The sequence below is a fragment of the Thermobia domestica genome, chromosome 10, assembly GCF_964235325.1.
Source record: "Thermobia domestica chromosome 10, izTheDome1.hap1.1, whole genome shotgun sequence".
In the NCBI taxonomy this organism is placed as follows: Eukaryota; Metazoa; Arthropoda; class Insecta; order Zygentoma; family Lepismatidae; genus Thermobia; species Thermobia domestica.
The window spans coordinates 160,396,656-160,411,752 of record NC_137463.1 but is presented as its reverse complement, the minus strand read 5'-3'; the positions used below and the strand labels follow the sequence as shown (position 1 = coordinate 160,411,752).

General features: G+C 34.0%; 1 protein-coding gene across 1 annotated transcript in view; it reads right to left on the bottom strand.

The window, feature by feature from the left end:
- Ret (protein kinase receptor Ret oncogene) overlaps positions 1 to 15,097 on the bottom strand; it is a 707,216-nt gene that overhangs the window by 331,109 nt on the left and 361,010 nt on the right. The window contains exon 3 of the mRNA XM_081728674.1: positions 4,608 to 4,732. Coding sequence (XP_081584800.1) covers positions 4,608 to 4,732 — 125 coding nt within the window. The remainder of the gene's footprint in view (positions 1 to 4,607; positions 4,733 to 15,097) is intronic.

Genomic DNA, 15,097 nt, shown 5'->3' with positions numbered 1-15,097 from the left:
AACGTTTGTTCGACATTCATCGCCTACCACATAATGCGTGTTCCCATTGTGGACACCCTGACACCATTATCCACAGATACACCTCTTGCCAGCTAGTAATGTCTGTGTGGTTAAAACTATGTGCTCTCCTTGCTATCGTATGTCGGACATCTCCCCACCATTTTACACCTGATATTATTACCTTACCCGATTACCATTGGTTCCCTCCAACCCGCAATAATGCTGTTACTTGGCTAATAGGACACACCTTATACTATATTGATTCCAGTCGCAGTAACATAAGTGTCACGGATTATCATGAATTCTTAAAACGCACCAGATGGAAAACTTTTGGTATGGTACCTTTCCACAAGAATTTCGCAAACTTTTTGACTGCCTCATTTTAACATGATACGACTAATGTAATATCTGTAAGATCATATTTGTAGTACCTCTAAATCTCTTATAATACTGTCAATATTTTACAAGTTCTTGTCTACCTTGATAAGCACAAAAAAAAAATGTAATATGATGATGTGATTTGTATTGTTCTTATAGCACTGTATATATTCCAACTTTCTACTTGTATTTACCGTATATGTCTTATGTCTAAACGACCAATTTCTTTCAGGTATGTAAGTGACCTTGGGAAATAAAGATGTTAAAAAAAAAAAGTGGTCTAAGGCGTTCGGCTTGTAAAGCACCAATCGAACTTACTTCGAGTCCCCACCGGGTACAACGCCTTTTTCTCTCTTTTTTTTTCCACCTGTTCTCGATGTTTCTGTCTGTGTTCTTGTCGGATTCGATTAAATAGAATTTCGAATAGAGACCAATATATATGATAAATAATCATTTATTTCCGAGTCTGCACTCGTGCAATATACATTTTCGAGATTTTGATTTTGGAAATGAAGTGTATATAATATTGAATAGTAAAAATAGTAAAATAAAAAAATATTCGTATAAATATTGATTAATTAATTAGTGTTAAACATGGCTTTCCAATCAGGATTATATACAGAGGACTTACTTCTAAGTGCAATCCGAAAACAAATATTTGAGTTTTAATCTGACCCAAAGTTGGTAACTTACAGGATAATTTATACATGATTGGTATTGTAATTTTTATGCTTTTATTATAATCCTCTATAAGTTATGATTTTACCAATTCTAAATGTAGAACGAGAAACAAGTGTAATATTATATTTGTTACGAAAAGCTTTTAAGCAATGATGCTTTCAGGACGTGATCTGAGGGAGAATTTGAGACCCCTCTCGAGCTAAGAAATTTCCGCCTTCAGGACCATATATTCGATCGTGCTCAATGTGGACTACCAATGTTTGCCCTCCACCCGCATTTGAAATTCCCCCCGAGGATAATTTTCTGAAGTCACCACTGTTTATAAAAAGTGTTTCGTTACAAATCAGAGGATAATGGAGTAGTGAGTATACTTCATTTTTTTTTTAGGTATGGATTTAAGATTAGCAATTCATATAATGTTCCGTTCTAATCGAATTTGAAACAAAAGAAGTTTTCAATGAGTTACTTAAAGAAGTATTTTCAGCCTCCGAATGAAAATAGGAAGACACTTAAAAAAGAAACAACTTGCTATGGGGTTTGAACTCACAAACATGTGATTGATAGTGTATCGACCCAAACCATTCGACCGTTTTGAGTGCCTTTGCACCTCTTCTTTTGCCTTTTGTTATAGCAGTTTACTGTTTCATATTCGCTTTTGTTTATTCCGATACGACTATGAGTTCTCAGTAAATATTTGGACGTTACAGCTCTTGCAATGTATAAAAGTGTTTTTAGAATAAATCACAATCGATATTATGTCCTAATAACATACATAAAACTGGTTGAATTCGTGAAATGATTGAGGTTGGACTGAGCGTAAATGTTTTCATAGTTAGGAGCCTGGATATGCAAACCCGCTTAACGTGGGGATTTAATTTTGTGAAATTTGGTACAATGTTAATTTGAAGATAGCTTTTCAAGACAATAATTATTATTGTTGGTATTTTTTCAATACACAATTATATTACCTATGATCAAGGAAGACATCCCCCCGGATTCACTAATATAAAGCTTACCATAGATGTTGAGTGATGTTCAAATCGGGGGATTGAGAGAGCCAGAGGATGTGTTGAAGATCATCCTTATTTTTGCTCGAAGTACTTCTGACTAAGCATACTGTATATATTGGCGTGTTGTTATCTTGTAAGACGTAGCAACACATAGTCCATAAAAGGTAATTGATGACCTTAAATATACGCTTAATCACTTGAGGGTAATTCCCTCTTTAAGGGTACCAATAAACTAACGGAATACTATATAATTGCGTCGTACCACCATGGAGGTCAATAGTAGATAGTAGTATGAAGCACAACAATTTAGGCTTCTCAGAAAAAAAACAATTATTGAATCACACTTCATCTTCTGATCATTGGTGATACTACGCTACTGCTTTGGCGGCGATAAAGAGATATTTTGATACCATAATCCGACTTTGAATGATGATGTTATGCAGCTCTTGTCAGATTGTGATTGTAGAAACATACTTCTCTGGATATTGATTTATTTCTGCAGTTAATTGTGCCGCAATAAATATCTTTAATATTCAGTGATCACTCCCACCTAGTATTAAATCCTAGTATTAAATATACCTCATGCGGCACATTGACTACAGAAATAATAAGATAGTGGGATTCGATTCAGTCCACTATTCCTTTTTTTCTCATGCCTTACCAAGAATTGTATATGACTTCATCACCTTGAACATTCATGCTCTCGATACACTTGACATATTGGCAGACTTGGATACACCTGCTCCAAATAACCACTCCTGCACAAATTTCCTTCTTTGAAAAATTTAACATCTCCAATATCTGTCAAATTCAAATTACTCACCCAAAATTGTATTACGCTGCCTCTGGTACTACCTCTTTCACCAAACATAGCACAACACAAGACAGTCGCCATGTACGAATAAGGAATGTAACTAACTCACAAAGGTAAGTTATTTTAGTACTTTGGCGATTCTTTTATTTTGATTATCTAAAATATAGGTCTATAAATATTCATAATGACAAAATATATGTGTTTTTGATATTGAACGATGATAAGAGAGAAAGTACAATGATGGTGGAAAAATGGAATTCGATATTTCAACGTAGTTACATGTTTCATCATTCCTACATACCAAAAAACGATATTTCGATGTCTATTCGTCTGCTTATCTCTCATCCTCATGTACATTCGCCTAGAGGCTATTTTGTTCAACGTATCTGCAACAAATTTTGAACATAAGTTTCTTTTTTATGAGCTCATCCAGAGACGTTTTTCTAATTTTCCTTCTACCCTCAAAATAAGAGTATTTTGCTGGAGGATTCAAACAATTAAAAGAAAAAGAAAATGTCATTTTGTTGAAAATGGTTCTAATGATTATTTTTATTTTTCACAAATCAATATTTCATTAACAATTTTATATTACCGTAGCAGCTGTTTCTCTGAGGAATACATAGAAGAGATAGTTTATTCTTGGAGGTATTTTCTTCAGACGATTTTCTATAAAACGACGCATATAATTTTGTTCGAATTACATAAATGTTTCGTTAACAAACCTATAACATGGGATAAATAATTTTTCATTTTTAAAAGAATCACAAGGAGTAGCTTGCTCGTGGGATGAGTTTTCTTTGGTACGATTTTTTGGAAAACGCCTATTCTAATTTTGTTCATATTTGTTTAATAAATGTTTCCATAATAATCACAGAATGATATGATTCAATTTAAGAAATGAGAGAGAGACAATTTACTGTAGTGACCCATATCCTTAATTATTTATACTATATTCTGAAGTAAAGATTTCGATGCATTGTAGAGATGTGAACAGATCCAAAGCAAAATTGTACTAACTTTGAAACTTTAGATAGTTTCACACAATTCTAATTATAACAGCAGTTTACTTATGTAGGTACAAATTATAATTATTATGAAAATGGTACAGAAGTGATTTTCTGTACTATTCATTTTGTAATTATGTACAATTAAAATTGACTAAGACATTTTAAAAAATTACTTAACCCCTTCAGTATGGGTGGCGAGTTAACTCGTGTCTTCAAAACACACCTGCTGTGCGGATGGCGTATATATACGCTTTCATTTTGCTTTGGCTATTTTGTATTGCGTATGGCGAATATACTTGCCCATAGTATGAGTAATGTTATTACCGACAATATTTAGCGAGTTTGCGCTCACCTAGGAACCCCAAGAGACCACACAGGAAAATTGGGCTTGATCTGTTGAGGCATTCCCAAATTTTGTGTAACCTAACCATATGATGATGATGATGATGATGATGATGATGATGATGATGATGATAACCATAAATACGACAATGACAAGTTATAGTAGCTAATTAGAAGCAACAAAGATCATAATGCAGAAAATTTCATTATGATTGCTTGAGAGGTTCAAAAGTTATTAAAAAGTAACAAATTCCAAAGTTCTAAAAAAAACTACACTTTTTACAGCGGTTTGCATCTGAAAATTACACACTGAAGGGGTTAAAAATATATGGTATAATATTTGTACGATCAGATATGTAATGAAAATTGACTTACCTTGGTTATATTTTTGCAGATATTCTTAACAGACTTGTTAGGAAGTACAGTTACATTTATTTCCATCATCGCGTCATCCTCATTTCCATCAGAAAATACAGCCTTGATCAAACGATTTTCTGTCACTGAAAGAACAATACATAAATATGATTTTTATTACATTGCATAGTAATAATTTTGAGTACTTTCAATTGTACAAGCTTTGCTTTAGTAGACTTAAATATGATTTAAACTATTCGCTGAGCAGAACAACAAGTTTATTGTAAAAATTATTAAAGTGTAACAGTTTGGCCAACTATCCACGTGCCTTCATCAGACACTATATCAGATATAGTGTCTGATAAAGCCAAGTGGATAGTTGGCTAAAATGTTATACGCTAATAATTTTTACAATAAACGTATTGTTTTGCTCAGCGATTAGTTTAAATCGAATAGAGTTGAGAATTTACATTAACTATATTTATAACAACCTTAAATAATACAATGTTTAATATAAATGGAAACAGGTGACACATAAAAGTTTATTGTTTTTAAAACCAAAGATTCATGTTGATTTTCAGGTTACAATATGTGAAAAACAACATGATAGCATTACCCGCCTAAGCGAGTTTGACCAAAATGACGCCTAAATGTAAATTAATTTGTTCAAAAACCAAGGCTTAACTAGAACACTACACAGCCTTTGAAACCGGTAAAGTCACGAAATCTACAAACTCAGCCTGAATACTTTTTCACAAAACCGCAAATTAGTCTTTACCAAAAGTGAGGATTACGTAATTTCTCACTTGCGGCAGAATAATCTCCAAATTTCAGAAAAACCATCAAAGCTACTTTAAAGATATGTCTCGTATTAAAACTCCTGAAACAGAGCTTTCTACATACCTAGAATTTTGTTTGCATTTTAAATGTCATGTACTAACTAAATTACTTTCTCGTGCACGAAAATGGATTTCTCTCTTTTATTTCACTGACATTAGAATAGTCAGAGCTGTTTTTAAAATCGACTAGATATATCGCTTGCTTTCACTTTTGAAAAAACTATAATCAATTTCCATGAATATAGTTAGAAAAGTTTTCAACATAAAATTTACAAGTAACAAAAATTACTAGTTTTAGTCTAGGATATCCGTGTAGTATTAAGGTTAATTTTGTTCAAAAAAAAAAAAAATGACGTGTCCACTTCAGATGCATCGTAATACTCGTACAGTGCTAAATGTATGAAAAATATGACGGAAATAAATGCATTGCAACATGTTACTCTGCCACTATTGAGAAGGAAAATTGTTTTGTGCATGTTGAAAGCGTTTGATAAGATTGATATGTTTATATACTTATTTGTTACAATAACTACTCATGTGCCACATGGAACTTGTATTTTTGTCGGAACTTGTATTACAATGCCGAGTGATTACTTTTTCCAATATTGGCACTTAACATTACGTCTCGTTTGTGTGGTGCGTGTATAATGGACCAAAGCATTTTTTAAACACCGGATAGATAATGGTAGTTTCTTCATTATAAAAACTTGTATAGTACTGTATTCAGGTGTAGTACTGAAAGTAGGTTAACAAAATGAAGATGTAACATAGTCTTTACCCGATACTTTTGCTTTGTAAATTCAGTTGGGCCATTATGCTATGGAAGTAGCCCGAAACATTTGCTGTGAGAAAGGTGAATGTGCAGTTAACCTAAGCACAGTAATCAGATGCTTCAAAAAAGTTTGCTAAGAGTGGAAGAAAATTGTCAATTGGCCAAGGTCATGTAGAAAATCCATGCATTCCGCCAGAGCATAGACGCAAATCTAACGATTTGCACTCGGCGTTTTAACGCGAAGTTGCAACCTCACGACCACGACCGAAATTTACCTCAGACTGCAGACCTAGTTCGGGAATGATACCCTTTCGTGGGCAAAAGTATGGTGCAACGAACTCAAGCAAGGCCGTGAACGTGTTGCAAATGAAGTTAATCCTCGTCGTCCACGCACCAGTGTGACTAATAACATGACACGTGTTTGTGAGCTTAACGAACGGAATCGACGCGTAATTGTATGTCAAATTGCGGCAGAGCTATAGAAGTGTCCAATCAATCATCAATCAATCAGTTGGGCTTTCGCAAAACCAAGTTCGGTGGGTTACCAAGCTTCTGAATGATCAAAAGATTGAACGATTTCGTATTGTTCGAATGCGTAACATTCATTTTCACATAGAAAGGGAAGCGTTTTTGCATCGCATCGTTATCAGTGATGAGACATGGGTGTACCATTACACCCCAGTGTCCAAGCGTCCGATCATGGAGTGAGAAAGGAAAGGTGAAGGAAACCCCGGGAAAGCCAAAGTTCGGTTGTCTGCGGGGATGGTGTTCACCACGGTGTTTTGGAACTGGAGTTGGTTTGTGCTGGTGGATTCCTTACATGAACATCCGATTATCAACACAGCCTACTTCTGCGACCTACTGAATCAAGTTAATCTGCAGTATCGACGCAAAAGACCAGACTATCCCATGCATCAAGTGTTGGCCCTCCACGAAAATGTCAGGCCCCACACAGTAGGCGTTACGCAGGAGAAACTGGTGGCAATGTACTGGGAAACGCTTCTGCATCCACCGCACAGCCCAGATTTACCGCCATGCGATTTTCACCTGTTTGAACCCCTCAAAGAAGCACTTGGGGGCGAGCGATTTGTGGCCAACGATCAAGTGTAAATGTTTGTGCGCAACTGGTTGGTTACTCACTCAGCTTCATTCTACGAGAGCAGTATCAAAAACCTACCCCAAACTTTGAAAAAAATGTATCCGTAAAGGCGGAGGAGACTATGTAGAAAAATAGGTTGTGTCAATGTCTCTGTTTCCTACAATACATATTTTGTTTCAACATAAGGTTCGTTTATAATTGATCCCCCTCGTAATTATATTATTTAGATGTTGTCTCAATGCTTCATATTTTTGTTTATGTAATTTTATGTGAGATAGTCTATCAAGAAACAATAATTAGTTTTATTAATATATAGTTCAAGTGTCTTCATAATTATGAATAATCGCCTTACTATGAATATTTAAGTATTTTATTTAAACAACATAAACATACAGTGCAGTGTGTACCGCGTTTCCCAGCATTCACCTGGTATCCCTTACATACATGGATCACGGAAGTCTAGTCGCTTGCTGGGATAATGATATTTTGTGTGCTTTGTGAAGGTGATTACTAACACCTGTGAAGGTGATTACTAACATTTCTGTGACACAGCATATGGTTCGAATCTCGCACCTTTAACATATTACTTGTTCCACTCCTTGTGCTAGTGAGGATCCAACAGCCAAGAAGAATTGAAACTGCAGTAGAAGAGTTCTTTGCCTCGAAGGACACAAGAACTGATATCGGAGTGGGATTGAACTTGCCGAAAGGTGATTTCAGCGGATGAAACACGATAGCCTTTACTTGAGTGCCAGGAATTTTTCAATTTAACTTGAAATAAAAATCAAATAAACTCTTGCAAACAATAAAATGGATCACTCACTAGAAGTTTCAACTTCGTCCAGTAGATGTTAACCGCTGGAGTATGTTTACTGATATCTAACGGCGATATATTATCTACTACTATCTTTATTTCAATAACAGAAAGTGGGAAGTGGTAGGTTTTCAATATTTTGTAGTGGTAGGTTTTCAATACTTCGATGCTCGGCAAATGAGAACCAAAGCCAGGACCTTGATCACCAAAAGCACAGCATCAACCATTAAACCGAAGAGAAGCTATTAGTGAGTTAAATGCATAATAAAATGGAATAACGTTTATCGCATACCATATCACACTATTCTAAGGGTAAAAGATCATTCGCTTGTGCAAGCCAATCTCCGAAGGAAATTGATCCATTTGGATACTTCTTTCACCATGTGATATATATATTCGAGGATCATTCAATAAGTAAAGAGACAAAGTCTATATTTTTAACACTAATCATTTTTTTTTTTGTTTCAGGGGTGTTAGCTGGCAACCTTGGGATATGCTCTGATCTGCTGTTTCGTAATTTTATGTCAACATAACTTCAAAAATATCAATTCATCATGGCAAGTCCTCTACAAAATTGCACCTTAGAAGAACAGCGCTCAGTCATTAGGTTTTTAGTCGCAGAAGGTGTAAAACCAAGTGAAATTTTTTCTCGAATGTTGAGACAGTACGGTAACAGTTGTATGAACCGTGCGAATGTTTACAAGTGGCTTGATCGGTTTAAAAGTGGCCGAACAAGGTGATGAACCCCGATGTGGACGTCCAGTGGAAGTTTCTGGTTCTTCGTTGGAATCGAGGATTGACGGACTTATTCGTGATAACAGAAGAATTACTGTTGAAATGATAGCTGAGGAAGTTGAAGTAAGTGTTGGAACTGTTCACAGTGTCATTAGGAACATTTTAAAGTACAGAAAAACGTGTGCCAGATGGGTTCCCAGACGGTGCAAAGGTGGCTTCTGGGTAAATCGAAAGATTTCTTCGCCAAGGGAATTAGGAAGCTGTAAGAAAGATGGGACAAATGCATAACTGTAAAGGGTGATTATATTGAAAAATAGCCTTAGTTTTGAAAGATTGAAATAAATATTTATTGAGCTATAGCAATTTGTCTCTTTACTTATTGAATGCCCCTCGTATATATTTCTTTTGAACGTTTGCGGAATTCATTCAATCAAGCTTTCATTCTATGAAACTGACCAATAAAATATGATACATAAGAAAACCTTTTATTCAAGGAAAATGCTATTATTAGAAGTTTCTTTCAAGACGTTTTACTAAAATGCAAGGAATTAATTTTTTTCCGTCTTCATAAAATTAATATATCAAACAATCACATAAATTCAATGAGGTAGACGAAGTAGATAAAAGGAGGAAGTAGTTTTTGTTCCGCTGATTTGGAGGCAGAAACTTTGTATATGAAGTAATTCCAACTCTCATTTACTTTCGTGGATTTTGTAAATTTCAGCTCAAAGTATAAGAAAGAGGGGAATACAATATAGCGGAAGTAGAGGAGGCATAAAATCTTTTTATTATTATTATTATTTTAAGGTGAAATATATAGGCGCAAACTTTCGTGCTTCAGGGCTTGTTTATTCATAGAATACGGGCAGGCGTCTCGTTAACTTGGATGAATTTTGAAAAGCGTAGTTCAAACGTCTGAAAAGAAGCAACAACATACATATACACAATTAGTTTCATGGAGGATTCTTTCTTCAGTAATACAAAACCAGGAGTATTGATAACGTATGTTGTGAATAACCTAGCAAATGGAGTGGGCGTGGAGAATAAAATGTATTTCAAAAATTTTCGCCATGGAATGCAGGGATTTGATTCTACATTAAATGAAGTACAATAGGTGTACTTTTACATTCATCACTATTGTCTTCCTTTGTTAATTTGTCTTTCCCCAATACAAAGAACTTCCGTTTAGGCTATGTGTCCAAATGAAGAAAATACTATTTAATAACATATGTACTAAGATAAGAAAAAGCAATAATACTGTTAAATTAGTAAGAAAATTTATGGTTTTAGTTGTACTATGAATAACAACATCAATCAAATTATAAGAACACAATTTCACATAACTCAAGTTTCCCATCTATTGGAATTTAAACATTTATAGTTATTCTCTTCAATCTTCTTTTCCTTTTCTCTATAGCAAGTTCTAAAGCCTCCCAATACTTGTGTCGAATTATCTAGTTAATGAAGTTATTTTATTATGTGCTAAGCAAAACTAAATGATTTTCAGATTTCTGAATATCCAAACGGGCAACATATTCGCTTTTACTACGTGTACTTTGATAAAATGAAAATAGTCACGTGAATTGAATTTATATTTTCAGTTTTCGTTATTTTTCTCTGTATTGTTCTTCAACATCATTTTAGTATAAATTAATTATGGTTTACGCCGATATAGATCGGGAGGTCATATTAGGAAATTCTCAGAAATCTAAATTTCTAATATTATAGCATTGTTAAGAGCATTTTTAAATTTGCATTTGAAGGAAAGTTAACGAGGATGCTTAATGACAGTTTCGAAGTTCAAAGAAAGAAGCTATTAATATTCTGAGTTCTTCTCGTGCATTTAATGCATAATATATCTGTACTGACAATAGGAATCAAAAGGAATCTCTTCTCTACGAAACCTTGAAGAGAAGGAAGTTTCCTTAATTTAAATTTCATCGTTTTATTTGTAGTAACTTCTATAGTGTTGTAAGTTTAATGTTTATTATGTGAGACGTGAATCTAGAGTTTTACATGGAAGAGAACAACGTGAGATTCACCTAAAAGAGAATTAATTTTACACATCGATTTCAAAACTATTTAGCCACGAGGAAGGTGAAACTGGCATTGAAAGATTAGAAAAATTTCATATTACTGCAAAAGAGTTCATTTCACATTGAAGTTTTAAATAATTCCGGCCAATTTTCAAGGATATATGGCGAAAATTTCCATCAGTAACATTTCTATTCCATACATAGAGCGGAAAAAGTTCATTATTGTCACAATATATTTGAACCCTATAATGTTAAATTCTAATAATTTTCTATAAGTAAGAAATAAACAAAGGCGTGAAGCCACAATACACCACGTAGGATTAATAAATTGTAGTTAAGAAGTAAATGTAAACACTATTAGTGAGGCGTTAACTAGTTAGACACAGACTCATTGCGGTCAGTGCTTAATAACGTATAGGGAAGATATTGACTTTTAAAGCTGACAGTTAATATTTTTCTCTTTACAATAGACTTTTATAATTGTAACAAGATTTCATGACGATTATAGTTTCTGTATTGAATATCTTCGGATACTTTCAAAATATCTAGGATCAATATTGACAGACGAAAACCATATTCACGAAGAAATTAGATGTCAACTGAAAGCAGGAAATTTGTGTTTTATTCAGTTCAAAACTCTCTTGCCGTCGCGAATTCTGTCGAAGAAATTCAAGCTTAAAATTTATAAAACGATAATCATGCCTGCTGTTCTGTATGGTTGCGAAACATAGTCGCTTACTCTGAGGGAAGAACAGACTGAAAGTATTTGAGAACAAGATACTGAGACGAATATTCGGACATAAGAGGAACGGGAATGGTGAATGGCGGAATCTTCATAACGAGGAACTACATAATTTATACGGTTTACCATACATTGTTAGAGTCTTAGGAGGCTTGGGTGGGCATTTGATGTAGATGAAGTAAGGAAGAAAGTAGGAACACTTTCAAAGTCTTAACTGGAAGACCAATCGAAAAACGGCCATTAGGAAGACCTAGGTGCAGATGGGAGGACAATATTAAGATGCATCTTGCAGAAATGGGAATGGGATCCAGTTGGCTAAGAATAGTAGTCCGTCGAGATATTTTGTGAATGCTGCATTGAACCTTCGGGTTCCATGCATACGGGTTCCATACAGGCCATAGAAATGAAATGAAATTTTTGAGTTTTACGTCCCACGATTATGCCATGATGATGAGTAATGAATGAAACGGTGGAATGAAGAAAGTGGGAGAACCCCGAAGAAGCCCACGCACACGATGTTTGTCCACCCCAAAGTTCACTTGGCGGAAGCAGGGTTTGAACCCGGGACCCCAAGCACCAGAGATGAACGCTGTACCACTGAGCCACTTCGGCCCCTTCCATAGACCATAGAGTTAGTTAGTTATTTAGTATTGAAGATCTTCAGTAATGACACTCACAGTTCTCATATTTTGAATAAATAACAAGGTTTGGATATAAAATGTCATCATTTAGATTTACTAAATATTCATCAGATACTATTGAAGATTATAAATAATGAGAAGAATAGCCGTTAATGGCAGTACAACATAGTGTATTTAAAAACATTACACTTATGAGATTATTTTATACTTAAGATAAAGTTAAATAACTTGGAACTTTGAAATGAAGTTCTGAGTATTTCAGAGGCTGTGCCTGGATTGAAGGTGTCCAAGAGATAAGGTTTTATGTATGTAACTGGAATTGTAAGATTTATGAGCGAGAAAAAAGTAGAATACAATGGCTGCTAAAGGGATGTTCAGCTTATTCGTTTTAGATTTAACGTTCAGCAGCTCTAATCAGATAATTTTATCTTTAAAGGAAACTCAAGAAATCCTAACAAATTGGAGCAAAAAGTGTTCGAAATTTATGCTACAATAATTCTGCTGAAATATTTAGGGCATTTTGATGTTGACTCTGTTCGTATGCAACAATATAATGTTTTGAACAAGTTTGTGTTGTATTCTGTGTAAATGACAACAGAAAAGTAGCCTATAAGAATTGAAGCTCATCTTAAAACATACAGTCACCAACAAACTTGCATCTAAACTACCACAACTTCATACAGAACTGGTAAGTTGATCTTAATAATTTAATTGATATCGAATACTATTAATTGTTTTCCAGCATGAATTCAATTATCTCATGTTCTTACGATTACATGAACAACAGTTGAGAATGAACAAATTCACTAGATAGGCCTTACGCAGTAAATTTACAACAGCTAAGCTAATATTTCTAATCAGCAATGATTCAATTTCTCGCGTAGAAATAAAATCCAAAAAGCAAAAAAGTCACTATTTTCTAAGTTTACTCTTCAGGGTTTCCAATAGTCTTAAATTGTATTTATTTTTATTTCTTGTATGTAATTGATGCAAGCAATGCTATAACAAAAATCTGGTAGACATATTTGACCAATATGGTCTTATAGTATTTAAATTATGGGACCACAAATTCAAATTAAAAGTTGAACAGTAAAAGTAGTCAGTTACATTTAAGTTTGTGGCACTTCATAGAGAAGAAAGCATACCTATATACGAACAGTATTTTGATAGATGGCATATTTAAAATATTGAGAAATATTTAATTGCCGACGAAGAGTTCTTATAGTTACAACACACAACTAATAGTTGCCCTGAGAGAAAACTGCCAATTACTATCTCGAATTCTGTAAGTCACGTACTACTATAACAATTAAAGAAGTGTTCTTATATATTTGACATATACACAATTATTTAACAGAATTAAGTTACAATTATTACAACACATTCCATTGCTGTGAAGTATGTTAGTTTCGAGGTGGATAAATATCATGTTTGGGTTTTCTTGAGAAGCTATCATTTCCTCTGACACCAATTACTGGATTCCAGCAACATTTGCATTTATATAGTATCTAGCATAATGAATGCATTGTAGACGAAAGTGAAGAATTAACAGTGAAATTCATTATTTGGCGGTTAAACTAAAGTGTGAGGAGAAATCAATTATATGAGTGACAGAATTAAAACAGGGCAAACCTAGTTTCTTAAAGAAATCACATCAATTAGCAATTCAGTAGGATGCTGAAATGTAATTAATGCAGTTCAAAGTAGTCGGCATGGGCAGAAAACAAGAGGTCTTTTATTTAACCTATTTTTGATTCAACTTAACCTAAATGTGTTTGTTTTTCCTTATGTGTACTTTTGCAATGACTTGACTAATTTCCGTCTTCTTTCTTTTTCTTTTCTTCCCTTTATAAAGAACTACCGCAAAAGCTTTTGCAAGATTTTGTTTCAAAACGCTAATCAAATTCTTTTCAGTCAGTCAATTATCCAGTAAAGAATAACTATGTCCCTAATGCTACAGCAAATGACATAATTTAACATGTATATTATCAACATAAATTTTGAATATAGGGCAAATATGTTACACTACGTAATGTTAGCCTGTCAGATGGCAGATGGAGTATCCAAAATTATTTTTCTTTTCCAAACATTGCAAACATTTTTCTGTATTTCTTCTGCCGTTTCTTAAGAATTTTTTTTTCAAGTCAAAATATATCCACAAATATTTTTCGGATTGCATTAAATAGTATTTAGTCCTAGTAGACTGCGGAGAACAGATTCTATGCTGAGGCATGGGTCATTGTTATATATGTCATATTAACCGCTTATGTACTGAATCTATGGTTACTTCACATGGAAGAAATGTATTAGATATATATGCGTAAATCTTGGAAGATAGAGTTTTTCTCTCTTCTATTTCCTATCAATATTGCAGTCATTAGGTGTGTCAATCAGCTAGTAATTGCGTGCAGACTTTTAATTGTTCTTGCCAGTTGTTAGACTCACTATTACCTAATTAATCACCTTATGCACAAAAGACTCACTCAATTACAGCAAACTTTTCTAAAACGCTTTACAACTACTTTTTTGATTTTAAGGAAAATGCTGTTTTGAATCTGGTTACTCGAAACAGCTAAAGGTGAGTTATTTTCAGGATTGATAAAATCTCTTATAGCGTTCAAAGTTCTAATTCGTGATTTCATGTTGTGTTTTATCGATTGGTGTTGAATACTTTTGTGGTCGTTATTTGTGGCTACTCAAGGGGAATGACATGTGCGTCCTGTGCAGAAAGATAAAAAAAAGGTATTTTGCTCCAAAAGTGAGATCGTCTAACAAAGAAATCAATGGAAGTTGTATGAATATATTTTCCGATTTATAAATAGCTAAAAGGTTA